General features: G+C 33.7%; 1 protein-coding gene across 1 annotated transcript in view; it reads right to left on the bottom strand.

Moving 5' to 3' along the window:
- LOC138334943 (regulator of G-protein signaling 14-like) overlaps nt 1-20,043 on the bottom strand; it is a 128,701-nt gene that overhangs the window by 10,942 nt on the left and 97,716 nt on the right. The window contains exons 3-7 of the mRNA XM_069283817.1: nt 16,355-16,413; nt 3,317-3,499; nt 1,945-2,031; nt 1,198-1,344; nt 457-685 (exon numbers count right to left, since the gene is read on the bottom strand). Coding sequence (XP_069139918.1) covers nt 457-685; nt 1,198-1,344; nt 1,945-2,031; nt 3,317-3,499; nt 16,355-16,393 — 685 coding nt within the window. The 5' untranslated portion in view covers nt 16,394-16,413. The remainder of the gene's footprint in view (nt 1-456; nt 686-1,197; nt 1,345-1,944; nt 2,032-3,316; nt 3,500-16,354; nt 16,414-20,043) is intronic.

Here is a 20,043-nt window from a genome sequence, read left to right as displayed (position 1 = left end):
AAATAGTTTGTCATCAAATCTGTTCCCTGACAATTCAATCCTGATTATTGTTGGTCTACTGTATTGTGTGGAACATAACAATCAAAATTCATAATTAGGGTCTTTTCAATAAGTACTAACAGTTATTGGATTTTGGGAATTTATTGCTGAACAAATGCTAAATTAACGAAAAAAATCCAAAAAAATCACCAGTAGCATTAACTGAATAATGTACCGTCACACAAATTAAAGGTTGTGTTAAAAAGTCAATACTTCATAGAGTGAAAATTTGAGGGCGATAATTAAGTGTGCTAATTAAGCACAGTTACAGTAAAACCAAGGTTACCATGCAGTTAGTGGAAATGATTAATAATGTAGGATTAGACAAAGGCCAGTTTTGACAAGATATAAATTGAATAGTATATGTTAAATCAAGTCACTGTAGATGCTACCAGACCTCTTATACGATTTCCTTACTTTGTCTCCATGGTAACAGAGACCGTCTTCGTTTTTCCTTGTCCTCTGAATCCTTATTCTTTGCTGCCTTTTTCTTTTCTTCCTTGAGCTCCTTGGCCCCTAGGATACCCTGGAAGTCATCTTTAGGCAGTCCCAGTGGTTCCCCTCCCATCTCTCGCATCAGGTACGTCTTGTACAGTTCTGATTTTATAAATCGTGGGTAACTGTCCTGTTTCATTAGCTTAAAAATCTGTCAAGACAAACACAGAATTGTTAGGATCATATAGCAGTCATCAAAAGCTGTTTTACATCTCTAGTGTTTCAATCATTTCAAAATTCTATACTTTTCACACATTTTAAGTCTTTCACTTATTTCAAGTTCACATTTTGATGTTCAAAATGTTTTATAGACAAGAAGAGTTACGGAGACTTCACTGATTACATTTTGACAAAGAGTCCACGAGAAAAATCAATGCAATTCTAATTCTTAACAATAGAATCTGTGAAGTATTATGTAACTAAAAACACTTTCTAGAGAAAAAAAGATACATTACTGTGTTCAAATACTTTAAAATATGCAATTCATTAACTTTGACATTCATCCTCTCATAATTGCCATCTGAATGCACTTCAGTGATTGACTCACTCACTCCAGAAATTTCACAATGGCCTGGTCTTATTTTTGATTAAGAAGAGCCTAAATGTGTCTTTAGGAGTGAATGAGATTTAAAATAACCAGAAGACATGGGTTGCTATACATACCTCCTGTTGGGGTTTGTCAAATGTATTGATGCTGGGGTGATCAAGTTGCTTCTCGACTTGTTGCCGGGAAACATGATCGATGTTAACAGGATCAGAAGCTTTCACTGATATGTGTTTAGCAAAGATTTCTTTAGCCTTTCCTTTCCGCTGTAAAATATTACATCAATTGTAATAATTCTTGAAGATAAAAAATTAAAATTACTGATTGCTTAGTAATAAAAATTTACCAGACTAACAAATAAATAATTTGTCCCTATTTATCCCCAAGGGGCAACAGTCACTTCATTCAGATCAAACACTCTTGTAATTTTTATCAAAAATGTTTGAAGTACTTTGAGTATATTGTGATGAGCTGTGCAGCATAACTTTGACAACAGTTACTGTCCTATGATCCTGTACTGAAGATACAAAACTAACTTATAAGGCTCACACTAATCTTTTCTGTATGCTGTTAAAAGATTGAATTTTTTTCCGAATTAGAAATCTGATAAATAATAAGATTAATCAGACTAAATCATATTCCACATGATACCTGATAATGTTTGTGTGTGGTACTCTTGTTTCTATTGGTGATGGAATTACACTAAAGGATGATATCCCATGCTAACGCCATTTAAGCGGGAAGATTACAAATGGTTATGTTCCATCACCACTGGAGCTACTAGCACCGTACAAATGTTATAGGGTATCACATGGTACATAAATTAGTCCCATTAGTAGTTATAATTGAGAGAGATAATAGTATACCTTGTCACTATCAGATACACTTTTGTACTGCTCACAAATCCTCCAGAATATGATGTTCTCGTCACTGAATTCTTTCTTTAGGAATTCCTGAAAGTAACAAGAAGTGTTAATTCATAATTTTCCTGCTGCATTATACTTCGCTAATCAAAAAAACATCATAAGCAGAGGTTGACATAGCTGACATAGCTATTGTTTTCATAACAGATAGAGTATCTTTTTTTACCTTTTTTAAACCTTGACTCTATAATTTTTGAAATTCACTTAATCTTGACCATATAATTTGTTACCTTTTATTTAGCTTTGACCAGAAATTTGTTTACCTTTATTTAACATTGACCATGTATTTTTTTGACCTTTATTTAACCTTGACCATATCATTTTTGACCTTTATTTAACCTTGACCATATAATTTTTTACCTTTATTTAACCTTGACCGTATAGTTTTTTACATTTATTTAACCTTGACCATATAATTTTTTACCTTTATTTAACCTTGACCGTATAGTTTTTGACCTTTATTTAACCTTGACCATATCATTTTTTACCTTTATTTAACCTTGACCATATCATTTTTTACCTTTATTTAACCTTGACCATATAGTTTTTTACATTTATTTAACCTTGACCGTATAGTTTTTGACATTTTACTTTATTATTAACCTTGACCATATCATTTTTTACCTTTATTTAACCTTGACCATATCATTTTTTACCTTTATTTAACCTTGACCATATATTTTTTTACCCTTTATTTAACCTTGACCGTATAGTTTTTGACATTTATTTAACCTTTACCGACGATAACCTACCTCTTATCTGATTTTGAAAAGGCCAATATACTTTCAATCAAGTGAATTACCTGCCCTTGAGACATTGATACTTTCAATCAAGTGAATTTCCTGCCCTTGAGACATTGAGATAATAAATACTATTTGTTTTTCACGCATGTGTTCATACATCCCGGACCATACTCAAAGATTTATGATAACTGAACTGTGTTGTCCTTGACTCATTGTACAGAAAAAACCGTAAGTCTGAATTTACATAAAACTTTTTCAAAATGGCTTCCTGTTACCTGGTACATTGCTTACAATCAAGTCTTACCTGGTGACTTGTTTGCCAACTTTTCCACATTTCTAAATTGTTATCCAGTTCTTCCTTTTTTGAATTTTTTTATTTTCTACTGATTCAATTTTTAGAATTTCTGTTTTTTTATTCGAATAACCAGAAATCATGTAAAAAATTATGAAAATACACAGAGTTGAAATACAAAGATAAAGAAGGAAAATATCAGGACCACAAATTTTATGCAAATAACCAAATTATTTGACTAACTGTTATGCATATACCTCTGTATACGATTCATACTCACTGTAAAAACAGCCAATCCTCCGACATCATTCAACATTTTTTCAAAGCCGACCGCCCATCCAGCAATCCTGCCGATTTCTTCCTCCTCCTTCTCGTCCTCATCGATATGATCGTTGATGTTATTAGCACTGCTGGCTGTGGAGAGCTGTCGGCCAGAGAGCTCCTGTTCTATAGTTACCAGTGACTACAACATACACAAAACCATGGAAAATTAACATCATCCAATCTGGATCAAATTTTAAATCAAAACTGAACAATGGTGTAATATTCATATATGGCACAGAACCCGCTATCTTTTTTAAGAGGTTATTGCACTCGAATTCACTAATACACATCACAATCCTGTGACATCAGTATTCGACCCAATAAGCGCCCATGTCCCTATAAGCACCCCTCCCCCTTTTTGAGGCCTCAATTTCAATTGCCCAGGCATAAATAAGGACCAAAACTACATAAAACGGTATAAATTTGCAATAATTTTGACTTATTAGCACCTTTTCATTTTTATCAATTTTTTAAGCGCTCTGGGCGCTTATTGGGTCGAATACCAATAAGCATCAGAAGTCTTTAACAGATTTGGTGCTGGAGTACAGATGCTGAAGTCACAGGTCTCTTTGTTCTATGGCAATGTCCCAGTATGCATACTCTGTTATCCTAATGAGCCTGCCCGCCCCCTCATCCTTCATCTTCTTTGACATCATTTTGATAGGTAACCAAGGCATAAATCACAGTACATACTTTTTCTTTATAAGTGACAACCTTCAACACAATACTGAAACTTAGAACTTGGATTTAAAATGTGTGAAAATGTACGTGTTTAGATTTGCACACTTTGGCATAATTTCTCATATGACTATTTCAACCACTATTCCTATCTAATCACAGACAATTTTTATAAATCACAACTTCAACCCTTATTAACGTTAGCATTGATAATATTCAATCACATCCATACTCAATACTGGGTAGAACAATACGATATTTATCAGTCAGGCAAAGATATTGAAGTAAAATCCAAACATCACAACACAATTAATACATTAGATAGCAACAGTGTCTCTATATGAGTCTTACCCAGCGTCTAAATCGGCGTGGCATCCCAACGGTAAAAATTCAATGTCTGTTGAGTGCGTCAAATCACACAAAAAATACAACGACCTTTTACAAATTTACAGTTAGTGATATACGTCTGTGACAGAACTATTTTTAACACTTGCGCGACGATAAATCGTAATACTAAATCCTGCATATAAATGTTCCAAATGTTTCGTCCAAATACTCCGCAATGAACACTTAGAACAGAATGGTACGCACATGCTGTACGTACATGCTATCTATTTCTGTATAAACGTGCAAACAACTTGTTAACCAAGACTGTGACTACTGTGGTGTCTCATCCCTATGATTGATCACAATGTATGGAACAGATTACTTTAGCAACATATCTACCATCTCAACTGTCTAGTATTACCACAGCAACCACGGACTCCCACTGGTTATATCAGAGAAAACTTTCCTAGAGAAAACAAATATAATGTTAACAGAACGTTGAAAAAAAATGTTTCCCTGCCTCTTCAACAAGTCTTAAATAACTCATTCAATAAAGTAAACACGTTGTCTTGATTCACAGAAAATAAAATATTTCAACAAAACTAAAACCTTCCAGTGAACTCCTTGAGAAAGATTTCAGCACTGAATCAATACACAATTTTCTCACAATATTTATATCGCCTCTTGGCCACTCGATCTTTACAATAAAGATATTTGCATGGATATATTAAGAATATTCTAGGACATGTCACATACATTAATATGAACTTAATGTGTTGATAAGAATTAATTGTCACAACCGAGATATGTTACCATAATTATATTCTCGTGATATAAACATAAACTCTTTCTTAAGCTCCGAACATAACTCGAACCTTCAGTCCTTATTGGAAATGGTAGCAAATGCAAACCAATGTCATAGACTGTCAGAAGTATTCTTTGTACCTTGGATCCCCCCACCCTGAAGACATCTTTGAACTGTTCTACTTCTAAAACTGGAAAGAGTTCACTGTAGAATTACAGGGAGGTATGTGTTTATATGACCAAAATTTCAACGTCTACTTACTTTTGGTATTGACTTATAATAAAGGTTAGAGAGTTAAAGACAAAAGACTCTAGGTGATTAATACCCTCTTAGTGGCACTGACAGCCCTTGATGGAGGGCCATCAAAGAATCTATAGATAGATGTATCCAAATCTTCTAAAATGCATCAAGTGAAATAGATCACAAGGTTCAAGATTATCCACATAATGAAAGATCATTAATATTGTATAGTCCATGTGTAATGTCCCTTATATAAGACAGTTTGATATTCAGCTCACTATATCCACGTACAGGTTAAATATCCACTACAAAGAAATCAAACACGTTTGATATCCTCAAAATTTCATTTAGAAACTTGCCAATTTGATATGTAATGTCCAAACAACTGAACAAAAATGAAATTCCTGAAAGCCATTGTAAAAACATTTGTTGTATGCTTGAAGAATTAGAAAGATCCCATCGTCCGATTCTTATTTGAGATCCCAGAAATTATTATAGCACAGATTGTATTTGTTTCCCAAATCTAAATGCACAATAAGAACATCATTTCCGTATATACAATCCCCTGGTCGTGGAAATCTGTTCTGATAAAACAGTATGAGGTGTCGAATCATCACCAATACACATACCAATAACGTTTATCTCTATCAACCAGGAGCTTGCCATATCCTCCAGGCAAAATGATGAATTAATACACATCACTCTGTGGTCACTCAACCATGGAGATATCGACAATTAAATTACTTGTAACTTAACCAGCCAACCACGCAATTAGGTCACAAAGCAATTATCATGAGCATCAAAAATATTAAATAAACCACAGATTGAATCCATGAAGATTAAAGATACCAAATATATCTCTATATACAAATTATTTTTTTATTTAACAATACATTTTATCTTAGTGTGAAATATATAGCATTATAAATTGTGAATTTTGTCAGATACTGTATTTTCTTGAGAACTAACAAATATTATAATTTATTGCTCTTTGATAACGAAATCCAATCCCTATATGAAGGCGACATTACCAGCATTTAAAGCTCTTTTTCTTTATATGTTGAAATAAATGAAAGCAGAAAGACAAATTTAACTTTTTTGGAGTAATTTCACAAATATTTCTCGAATATCAAACTGAAGTCAAAAAGATATTTATATAATAATAATTACTAAATAAAATATATCATGGCCAAATAAATCCAGTCATTGTGAACATCTAGCTACATATATTTTGCTTGAATTGCTTGCTTGAATCACTTTTTTAAAACAAATATTTCTGTAGATCTATATTGATACAACATATCCTGCTAATATATATATATATTTACAATTTTTTTCTTTTTCATTTATTCCGCAGGCTGTTCACATTTTTTTCTTTCAAATATCGTATATACAAGAGTTCCATTAGATTAATGGAAATTGAAGAAGTTTCTTATATTCAACATTACAAGGGTGAATAAACTTTTTTTGATATTACTCTTTGATTTAATTTTTGATTAATTTCCGGTTGATAACCACTTACATAATGCAGGTTGGTAAGACAAGCTGAGTTCCTTTTCACCAACTTCCTATGAGGAGTGTTTTCTCTACTTTTGATATTGCGGTCATTACGTTTTCTGAAAACTCGGTCGTACTGATCCTGTCGCTCCAACGAGGCACCGTGAATTCCTGGATTCAATGTCACGTCAAGTGAAAACTTTTCACTGGTTTCCGATTTTCTTCTCCTGAAAACTCTGCTCCCACTGAAGGTAACATCTAAATACATATTGTTGTTTTCTTTCTCACAGAGTCAACTTGTTCCAATACTATATCAGCAAACAGCTGTTTCCACTACTAAAATAGCACTGAATTCTAATATTTCACTGAGACCATGAAAACATAGCACTTTAGTATCCTATAACTTTTGGTGTTTGATAAGTTTTTCCTGGATTTCCTCTAAGAATTTCCTGGATTTCCTCTAAGAATTAACACAGATTCACAGACATAGCACTTTGTTGACCTCAACGTCCCCTACCTGTTTAGAAATGAGATAATGACTCAAACGCTATCCTGATCCCTATATATACATCCTGAGCCAACCTACTCCACATGGCACCAAGGACTTCCTTAATGACCAGTCACTTGGACACTGACCCTGCACTAATTGGATTATTATCTACAACATATCCTTTCAAGTCATATAACATCCTAATTAATCTCAGGTAAAGGCATTTATGTCTCAGACTGTCCCAGCCAATCAAATCGCTGATCTGTTCAACACTATGCCAATCGACCAATCAGAAGTGAGCTAGATCACAATAGCAGAAAAATCTCACCTCATAGGTAAAATGTTGAAGATTAATGAAATTATCTAAGTCACCATGCAGGTTTTTCTTGACCAGTACCAAGTCAGTTAAGTTATTGCATAACAAATTTTACATCTTCATGTCAAAATCTATTATCTGTTGTAAATTGGATAACCATCTGTTTACAAACTTCCTGATTAAACAAGTAAACAAAGACGTTTTATTTCTCACTTTTATATAAGCAGCCATTGAACAAAGACATTATAACCTAATGATAACTTGATAATAGAATGTCTTTTATTTCCTATGGCTATGATTTAAATCAGTAATGAGGAAAATTTTATGTAATTCCATAGACTGAAAAATGTCTTTTGCTGAAGTATAACCTAATCTACTGAATATAATCAAATATGGCATTTATACAGCTATCTTATATATGATATAAGATAGCTGGTATGTCCATATATACAGACCACCTGCTTAATAAGGCCATGTTCCCATGGTCCTAAATGGTCAATTTTACAATTTGTCTGGTGAATAGACCACTTGGCTATAAAGTCCATTTTTTGTCTGTTAATTGGATGGTCTTTATAGACAGGTTTGACTGTATGTCTTCATTCATTTAGATTGTGAACTAAACAGAAAAGATTTACTTTCTTTTTTCTCACCAGAGCAAGGATATCAAAGATATATTTGATATAGCTTTTCAGATGAACATGGTGTTTAAATATAAAACATGTGAAGGTTTCAAACACTTTAACTAAATGAAAAACATTTAACAAAAGAGGCTAACGATCCTTGGGATTAGATAGATTATTTGTAGGTTGAAGTTTTCTATCATTGCCTTGGACAGTTGACATAGACAAGAGAAGGTGTGTTATAACTATTTACTTAAGGTCTACTATGTTTGTATATAGACATTTATCTAAAGATTTTATGATTATCAAATCACTATGTCAACTTGAAGTTTTTTGCCAATACAAATTTCCAATAGACTTTTTTGCCATTCTATAGTCTTATCCAATCATTCTGTCAACTTGAACAGTACAGTACTAAACACTGTGAAATTTAAATAATTTTCAATTCATTTTTTTTTAAATGTTCAAATAAGAAATGACAACAAGTCACTAGTGCAATAAATATTCAATCAAGAGAACAATACTTTATAAATCTACCAGAACTCAAAAGATCACTAGTCCCTACCTGTATAATATAAGTAAAACTTAATTGGTTAATTTCCATTTTTCTACCCAGGAATTTCTATTAGTGAGTACAATTCAGGTATGGGGCAGTTTGAGAAAGCCAATTTGGTGTACAGGGTGTAATTTTTCACGCCCATGGTTCCCTGAAGTTCTCACTTGGTGGCCTGGGACAACAACAACACAAAGAGTACAGGTGTCGACTACAACCAATTGTCACTCCCTAATTTCCTCCATTTATTCTTAATTGATTACCACTGGTGCCAATTTCTATCTCATGCAAGCCTTAATATAAATCATAGTTTGGTAATTATAAATTTGATTTGACATACAAAATGTCAATAACATAAAATCGGTAAAAAAAATTTCATTTAGTTGAACAATTATTAGGTTGATTAGAAATATGAAATTAGATTATCAACAAAAAAAATATTCTATGAATGCAATTATAAATACTATAGCTTAATAATCATAAAGTTGGCAGGACATATAAGTAATTAAATATTCTGAATCGAAGATAAAATTCCATGTGTGTATAATTATTAAACTCGGAGATGCAATGGTAAAGAAATTGAATACAAATTAAGATTGTATTTGAAATATTCTCACTTGTGCAGTAAATGCTGTTTCATATTTTAATGTCTGCAGTATGATAAATAAAAATAGAATCATGAACATTCAATAAGGCAATAAGGAGGAAAAAATGAAATATAACGATTTGTTGACTAATTGAATAGCCAGGGTCATGTAAGGACGACCTCCTATGTTAGCTGTGTTTAGTGTGACAGTGTGGTGCGCGTTTTTGGAGACTGCGTGATAGTCGTGTTGCTTTGTCTTGTATAGTGGAACTCTTGCCTTTTTTTTAGTGCTATATCACTGAAGCATGCCGCCAAAGACACCAAGCAATGAAATAAGATGAGGGAAAAATTATAATTGTTTGAAAAATAAGGATATTTGGAATCTTCAAAACATACCTTTTACATTTATATATTTTTCAACTTATTTTAAATCTGATGTATGTTCGTTCATAGTACTGATGCTTGTTTGATATAACGTTCTTTTGTATTACTTAATTTAAAAGTTTAATCTAGTTGTAGTACATCTTAATTTTGTTGCGGGGGTATAACAACTTTATTCCTTTTGTTGAAAAAAACCCATCATGATTATGGAATGATTACATTAGAGCTCCTACAGTGTATTTAGTTATACAACAGGTGTTTCTATATATAAAGTGATAATAGCTCTATTTTACAGAAAAATATGATAAAAAAAATGTAATTAATATACCGGTACATAGCAGGAGGCCTAGCTAGGTTTGCATTTGATTTCGTTCAATAATAAAACTGAACCCCAGAGGAGGGATAATAGCTAACCCACAGACACATGGGTGTGACCCACAAACTTTGTACAGATGAATTAGTCCAAGCCGTGGTATGAGTGACGGGTCATTTTTCACTTTCCTGCCCCACATACCTTTAGCCCCTAATAAGATATAGGTGTAAGTCAACATGACACTGGCTAGGTGACAAAGGGCTAACCTGATCCCTTAAAGGTACGGGATAGGCTCATCCTTTATGAAGGGCTCAGTTTAAAGTAATGACCACCAAATCCTTATCATAACAAACTATATCAATGCCAGTTGTAGTATAAACATTGAGGACATGATGTGTTTTGGAATGAGAGATAAAAACAAATTGTAAAACCAGTTTGTTTGTGGGATCAGTCTTGGCCATTAATCACAAGTGATCCTTACAACTGAAAAGTAAACAAATATATCTGCCAGCGATTCTAGTGTTAATACTGACCATCTAAATGGCCACAAGCTCACCACAGTAATCCTATCCACACTACACACAAGGTATTATTTAGGAATGTCATATTTACATTACTGTTTTTAGCCTGGTATCCTTAACAGATTTTATTTCAGAAATACCCCAGTTATTATCCTGGTATCCTTAACAGATCTTATTTCAGAAATACCCCATTTATTATCCTGGTATTTTTTTTTTTTTTTGTTATTTACTCTTGTAAAAACTCACATCATCTTTATATCAATGGAAAATTAAATAACTTAAACTGTTATTATTATACAAGTTGTTGATTGAAATGAAAATAGAGTATGTATATAATTACACTTAAGAAAACACAAAGATTTTTCTAAGCTTTAACAGCTTCACATTGACATAGATCAAAACTCAAGTTTAGTTGGGTACTTATCAAAACATGTACCTCTAAGAAATGTTCTTCTTACAATTTCATATGTATGTTAAATTACCCCAAAACTCCAGAGCTGCTTCAAATATTATTGAAATCACTAGTACTGCCCGTCTTAAAAAGTATCAAAGTAGCAATTAGCTAAATCAAATAAGAAGTTTCTTAATTGAAAATATGTGTATGATTAACGATTATCAACCAATATATATACAATGATGACAAACACATAACCCTGCATCCTAGAACCAATATTAATATCATTACCACTTTTAGTCACATGCATTTCCCTGTTCACATATTTACGAACAGAAATCATGAGCTATTTGTCACGTAATTTTTTTTTTCACCTGTGGGAATCTCAGGATCTCGTTGTTTATGTCTACAGTGAACAATTTCCTGATCCCATTCCAACACGATCTCTAATTTACAACCCCAGTTCAATAGTTAACATGAGAGTTAGCACAGGTAATTACTTTTTAATTGGATATACCTGTTGAACACAGGTTAACGAGATAATACCACAGGTGACACTTCTCATCCACCTTACTCCACTTCACATGGAGATGTCAAAAATAGATTTATTCCCAACCTTATCAACTTCATCAAAGACAAGACAAATACAAAACACTTTGAACTTTTCCTTATTAAAAAGAGATATCATTTATAACCCGGGGGGGGAGGCCATTTTTTACCCAATTGTTTTTAACTCAATTTCGGAACTTAAATAGAACTTTAAAACGTAGAAGTTAAAATCCTGTGTAAACATGTTCTGTGACCTTTGCAATAAAACAGATCTCAAATTTGTTGTTTTATACAACTGTAAGTATGTTATAACATACTGCAAACAAATTCTAACTTGATATCAAAATACATATTTTATCCCAAATCTTCACAGTTCATAAAACTCGAAGATCAGATTTCAATAACAATATGTGAAGGTTGTCGACTATAAATGAAATTAACAATGAAATTTACAGTAGGTTTCTGTCTGTTCTTTTGACACACCTGAGAAATCAGTTTAAATGATGACAAAGCTATGAGGATAGAACCAGACCTTTATGATAGGACTCCGGTGGTGTGATACGAGATGACTCCTACAGATACCATCTAAACGAGATGTAAATGAAGTGATCTGTTATCTCTTTATATAAAATGATGACGAACACGTAACCCTCCATCCTAGTACCTATACATAACAATAACAGAATGGTCGTTATAACATTGGTGTTTATCAGGTAACAAATTGTTATTGAACGCTACGTTATAGTAAATATTTCTGGTTAAAAGTTTCTTCAGCAAGAACTGTCACCAGAGTGGAAGACTAATACCCCTACATAAATTTATCAATAACTCCATTAATAGGGGACATTGCAGAACTCTCTATATAGTTGACTCAACTCCCCTTATGTCAGGGTTCTGTGTATCAAATTTGATCATAATCTGTCATTTAGTTTAGGAGGAGATCAACAAAGTTGTGTCTACAGACAGACAGACGTATGGACGGACGGACAACCCAAACCCAGTATTACCACCACCCCCCTTAACTTTGTTGTGGAGGTTATAAAAAGATACATTTAATTTTTCATTTACAGGAATTTTCCACAGTCTCTCCTCAAGGAATATCACAGGGCCTGTGACACAGGCTCTCTATAATAAATGTCATTAAATCTTTCTTCTTTTTTTTATGCTTTTACTGGCTACAAGCCCCCTTCTTCTGATCAATAAATATTGCCCAAATTCTTCATAATGTTGCACACGCCTTCATCAGAAATATTACACATCCCTTCTTAAGACATATCCAAGCCCCTGCCTTAAGAATTTTCAAGCCCTCATCTCCCTACAGACGCCCTTTTTAAGACCATCATTCCTCTTAGCAAATATCTAGACCTCTTCTAAAGAAATACAAAGATGACATCGGTTAAATGAACAAATATATATTACCACATATATAAACAAGTGTTTGATTTATATTACAGGTGTTCCAGTGCCATAATACCACAAACAAGTCGGTCCTTAAATCTTTTATAGGTTCAAACTGATTGGCTGTGCAAGTATTAAACAGTAAAATGGTATTTTATGACTTGTACTGATATAATACCTGTAGACTGACCTGTTAATAGGATTGTACTGGCCAAAAGAACTGGGAGCTTAGAGTGTGGATTATAACGTCATTCCAACTGGTCTCCCCATGTCCTGTTGTCAGTTTTTACTTCTTCTGTGTTACCATATAAAGAATCTTGTCTTCAGTTTCAAGCTGTTGTTTTTCTATAAAGGTAGTTTTTTTTATACAAAACTGGATTTACCCGAGTTCACTTTCAAAATAGAAAAAATGAAAACTTCTTGTTTTTATATATTTGTGATCTTTCTGCAGCAAACTGTTAAACCAACTGACACTTGTTTAAAGAAAGATAAACTTATTAACAGTTTTAAATTTCAGTACAAGTTGAAACCATAGAGACCAAGTATGACATTATACAGGTGTGCCAGAAAACACCCAGGGGGTATTAACCAACAGAAATTTGTTACTTGGTATACTGTATGGTTGTTAATTTTCGTGAGTGTGAAATCAATTTTCTGTTTAAGTTCTTATTTTCATGAATTATATTGATCACCTTAGAAATTGCCATTTATATGACAGGCTCTGACATGTAAAACCATGATTTTGATAATTTTTGCGAGATATTTATTTTCGCAAATTTGAATGAATCTGTGAATTTAGCAAAATAGTAAAATCCCACACAAATATTAGCAGCTATACAGTGCACAAAAGTTTTCAGTACCAGTAATAACATTTGATAAACGTCGAACAGACTTCAATCACTATTCCAGTGAACCTCATCGTTCATCAGTAAAGGAAACAACCATGTACAAGTTTTATAAAGAAGAGGACCTTTTATGATAAATTTGGTACCATATTCGACCCAATAAGCGCCCATGTCCCTATAATGGCCCATCCCCACTTTTCAGGCCTTGATTTCAATTGCCCAAGCATAAGTAAAGACCAAATTAGTTTAGATCTACAATGATTTCATCTTATTAACACTTTTTCAATTGTTTTAAACGCCCTGGGCACTTATTGGGTCGAATACGGTACTTTGAATTAAATGCTGACTGAAAATTATCATGAAAACTGTATTGGTTTCCTTACTGATTTCTTTTGCAAATTGATTTATGACTTACTTTGTAGAATAATTTTGTGAAAGGCTAGTCCGAATTTGATTCTATTAAGCATCCCCTTATATGCTTAAATTTTTTAAGCCCTTGAGGTGCATATTGGGTCGAATACGGTACTTGATATACACAACAAAGTCTCTGTGCCAGCAGGCCACCTGGGTACTCACCAAAAAGGCCCAGATCAATTTTGTTACACTTTAATATCTGTCTCTACAATAATCCATAGGTAAACTGTCAATATGATACATATCAAGGTTATTACATACATATCTATCAGCAGGGAATTGGCTGGCAGTTTACAGAAACCATCAAATGGGATACCTTGTAGATTAATTATATATTTTTTCTTGTATATCAACACTGAACCGTACGCCTAATCGTCTGGAACATAAGTAACAAGTTTGGTATATTGATGTAACTCACATAATTTAAATGCTTTCTGCACGAACAGTACAAAATTATTCACGCAAAAAAAACCGGCAAGAATCATAACATTTTACATCATAAGTTTCAAAGTTATTACGAATGATTCATACCGAGTTGTCGTCTGAGAACATTTTTGAAGCAGTTACGCCACCAGGTAAAATAGTATAATAAAGCAGAATTGAAAAACAGAATTTAGTCCATAGAGTTATAAATATAAATTTGGAAACATTAAATATCTGATGTAATGGCTCATGGCCATTCCTATGGATTTTAACCTTGTTAAGATCCACAGACAGATCTAATTAAAAGATATTATTACATACCAGCCTAGGAATTCTTCCTCTGAGCTATGATATTATACGAATGGATATATTGTAAGTGCAGCAGTGATTTTAAACAAACAGTGACCTCATACATAGATAAACAGAACCATGGCATGCTGAACTCCATTCACTATTTGATACCGTAATTGCTTAACTCCTATGACCATTTGATAATATACAAGTCAACTGGTGATCCAGGTCCAATACCACATCAAGTAAACACCTACTATGCTATGTGTTATATTTGTGGTGCTTAAATTGTTAAAATGGGAAATCAAATATCATACTTAATCAAACCTTAGAATTTTTGGTATTTGCCAATAATCAGGTATGGTATAATAAAAGCCTTGCATTAATTCACCGAAAGAATGCAACTAGGTTATGATTTGCCATTTAGATTAATGAGGTATCAGAGGGAATGCCCAACCTTACGTTTTTTTCAAGAGATTACCAACTTCTTCCAGAATAAGACCTGTCACAAAGTAGCCACTCAGACCAACAAGAGCGATTCACAAAGTAGCCACTCAGACCAATAAGAGCGATTCACAAAGTAGCCACTCAGACCAACAAGAGATATGTACATCCGTTTATCATGTTATTTGTGAATTGTCAGAGCGTTTATAGGTATCATATAACACAGACAGGAAAGTTGTACAGGAAAACAACAAACATCATACAGAAAAAGAAAGTTTTATAAACGGAAGATAATTTGATCACATTTGTTATTCATATTAGTGCTTTGAATGCTTCAATTATTGCATATACTACAGTTATCTGCCCTTGCAGGTAGGTATTTGTTGTGCGGTCATGTTTTAGCCAGCGTATCATGATAATTTTCAGAGAAAACGATGCGAGTTTCGCTCGCAAAAATAATGATTTCACAAGGGAAGTAACTCTGTAATAGGCAAAACATGAAATATATCATCTCTGAATATTAATCAAATCTGCAGATATTGATATGGGATACATTGAAGAATTTGGGAGTCAAAAGTTTTGTGTGAAATATTTCCTCAGTTTCATGAGTAGTGGGAATTTAGTTAACAACCTGATTCTCATAACACTGTTGTGTCAGCTAGGAGATCCAAAGTAACTATTCTCAAATCATAGCATTAACATTTAAGGAAAAGCTGTCACACTAAATGAATTGCACAACAAGGCATAGTAAACTTCAAAGTATTTGCATAAAGGAACAAGAGTCGTAAAACAGTGTGGTTTTATGATCTGTTTTCACCAGATCAGGATGACAAAAAGACCTTATATAACCACAGAACTACATGTATCTATAGCGTGTCGTACATACCACCGACCCCAGTTTGACCTTACCTCGTGAGAATGGCTGAGAGGCTGCTGTAATCGAGACATCTTGCGATGTCGAACATTGTTGCCTCAATCTTATAAGTCAAAGGTTTTGTTAGTAACAAGGATAAATATTTCTTAAATTTGTGTTCTTCGTTTTTCATGAAACTCTGCTTCAGACTTGTTTCATAAATCTCATAGAAAACAAACATTCTCCCTCCCCAATATTTGAAAATTTTGCTACGTACTACTTTCATTGAAACAATGGTGTCATTTCCTTCTTTGACTAGAATACGTAATCCTGATTTTGTGGTTGAATCACATATTTCAAATGACTTTTACGTTATTAACTCCCTTGCCATCTAAAGAATTTTTCTAAGTTTCTTCTCTTTATTCAACAGATGATAAATTCCTAGACCTGCTTTCTAAAGTGCAGAGTGGGCGCTTTGATGACCAGCGGGGTCTGGACACACAGAATTCAGAAATACCTGAATTCCTACAGAACAAATCTCATCATCTCTCCGGACGGGAGAGCGCTCCACCTGTGCTCTCCGGAGGACGTGCTCGAGCAGACGACTACATTAAAAGCAATCACGAAAAGTACATGTCGTACACACGAGGACAGATGATGATACGACCTTCCTCAGTGTCACTAGACTCCATGACCTTTGACCGTCGTAACAACAGGTCTGATCGGGATGTGTTTGAGAGTGGAGATTTTGATTCATGTAATCTCGATTCTCCTGCGGAGCCTCTTCCTCATGGTAATGAAAGTTTCAGTACTGATGGTGTTATTCCCTCCAATGCAGAAGCACAGGAATTTTTCCAAGCCCCAGTGCCGGACTCGACAGATTTTGATGATCCGTGTATGGCGGAAAAAAGCCTGCGAGACATTGGATTTGATTATAGTTTTAACATGTACCAGGCGAAAGCCTGGGGCTATTCCCGGCATAATCCATACGCCCAACAAAAACTATCATCACAGGAAACGGAGACGCCCGGTGATGACGCAGCTTTCCTTGATGAGACACTTACCCCAAATGACCCAGACTTTGACAATACATTGATAAGTTCACCAGTTCAGGGTCACATAAGGTCATTATCTGTGCCAGTGTCGCTTCACACTCCTGCCAATAAAGGGGGTATGTCGAGAGGAAACGGACACGTTCAAACAAGTACACCCCTCAGTACAAAGTCGGACATAGTGCAAACAATCACTCCCCTATCACAGAAATCTGAGGTTAGAAATGGGGTAGGGGACCCAGCCCCGAGTAAAACATACAGTTCACGTGTCAGTCATAGCTCAGCGTTCCACCATCCCAACACCCAGGTAACGTCACCGCCCTCGGACAATAAACCAGTGATCATCGACCTTGGAGATTCAGAAACCAACATCACATTTGTGTGAAGGAAAAAAAAGACGATTTTTGTCAGAGGCATTTTTTATTGGAAACAGAAAAAGTCTACTCTCTAAATTTGTTTGCTTTCTTGATTTTACTTATCCTTTAATTTGAGATCAGTTCAGCTTTAATGAAAAGAAATATATATCATAATTTATGCATTAATTTCAGGAAGAAATGTCTCAGTGCTATAGGAATGTTTTAAATAATTTTGTGTTGATACAGTATAACATGCTTAAAGCCTTTATCAGCAAAAGCTTTATGGAAAAAATGTGATTATAACATTGTCATTATATAAGAATATATGACGGTAGTAAGAATTTTAAGTTTATATCCTATAACTATCTAATATCGAGTTTTAACAAGATTTTTAGCAATGTGTGTTTATAGAAAATGTTCCAGAAATGATAGATGGGAAGCATGTTTTCAGAGACAATATAACTTGAAAGTGAATTCCACATTGATCAGAAGTATGATTTTGAGCTTTTCTTTTGATTTTCGAAAGTTATGTTTCGTTCAAAAGACAGTGTTCTCTCCATGCCCCCTCACTCCTTCCGTCATTCAGTTCGTTGTTCAGCAATATTAGTTTTTTAAACAAGATAACCACTCCTATCTTACAAATGCTTTATAAGATTGATAAAGTGACCCATTAGACATCCCCCATACTCCCCTATTTAATGTATCAATGTTGGATTCCACTGGTGGGACCACTTTGTATGTTTAAGGTGCTAAGTTTGCAAATTGTATTTTCATTATAACATTTGAAAAGTTTTAAAATGAGAAAGAATGGAGAAATGTTTCTGGAATTTTGAAAAGAGAACTGTAAATATAACACATCCTGGCTACAATTTCGTAAATTTTAGTTCATTCAAGAGAGTGAAAAAAGAAAGAAAAACAAAGACTTTAAGTTTTGATCAATCAAAATGTATGTTCAATGTTCCTGATTTTCTATGATGAAAACATTAATGAATCTTTGAAGGAAAATGTGCAGCAAAGTTTTTCACTAAAGCTTTATTATAACTACTATGTCACGAAACCTTATTTTAGCCAGGATGTTTAGATTACAGTTGTTATGTATGTAAGTTCAGATTGTTAGGTGTGTAGTAATCAAAATGAGGACGGCCAGGGTATGTTATGTCCTAGAGATGCTTTAATAGTGTTACTGGGAAAAAAAGTACAGGATTTTATATTGAGGTACTGATTAAGTTGAATAAGGTATAGGTTAATCCGAGTTAGTGGTTGTATGTTATGTACGATTGTAAAAGTTTGCAGCTTACGGAATTGAAAGGTTTGGGTGACATATGCTTGGAGGATTCCAGAGACATATAAGTTAGGTACAGAAAAACATTTTTGTACAGAGCAAGTGAAAAATTTAAATATGTGAATAAGTGAAGTTACCATGGTGATAGTGAGTGAAGTTATGTAAAACTGTTGTGGATTCATGTTATTGTTTTGAAATATTTAAATATTTTATTTTATGAGTACTAAATAAAGTACAGGATAAACAAGCATCTTGTTTTCATAGTCATGATTTTATAATTAAAGGCCCAATACCATTCTGAAACACAAAAATTAAAAGTTGATTAAAAACAAAAATAACATTTGAAAATTTATATCAGTAGATTAAGATTAGATAATAATCAAATGCAAGATTTCCTGCATATTCTATGTCTACAGTGAATATTCCTTTCGCTGTTTTGCCATTTGACACAGTGATAATCAACTAATGCTTAGTAATCAGGATGATGCACATGTGGTGAACATGAGACGACCCACATTATAAAAATTAAAATTTGATTTATTTTAATCAAATTGTTCAGGTGATGTTCAGGTAACGGTAAGCTCATAACTTTTGTGACTCTAGAACATTATCAATTTTGTTTTACATTCCCATTTTGAAAATTAAAACACCGTTTTGGAAAGGTAGCGGGCCTTTAGCATCATTGCAAGAGACTTGCAGGGCATGTGTTTCATTCTACTTGCTTTATCACTTGAAATGCTTTACAGTTACTTTCCTTGTGGTATGGAGCTGAACTATAAGGCACAGCGTAATGCAGAAAACAAATTTTGTAGGTTATCATGGCTGATTAGCAATAATGTTATGGAAACAGGTTTTATATACAACAACATTTTCAGGCATGATACATTTGGTATTTTTAGCCCACCATCATCAGATGGTCGCCAGGCCGCCATCTTGGATTTTGATAGTTAAAATTTGTTATCACTATGTCTCAGAAAGTACTGAAGGGATCTTTTTCAAATTTCATATGTAGGTTCCCCTAGGGCCCTAGTTGTACATATTGCATTTTTAGACCG

This window comes from Argopecten irradians, chromosome 11 (assembly GCF_041381155.1).
Source record: "Argopecten irradians isolate NY chromosome 11, Ai_NY, whole genome shotgun sequence".
Lineage (NCBI taxonomy): Eukaryota > Metazoa > Mollusca > Bivalvia > Pectinida > Pectinidae > Argopecten > Argopecten irradians.
This window is presented reverse-complemented; position numbering and strand designations above follow the sequence as displayed.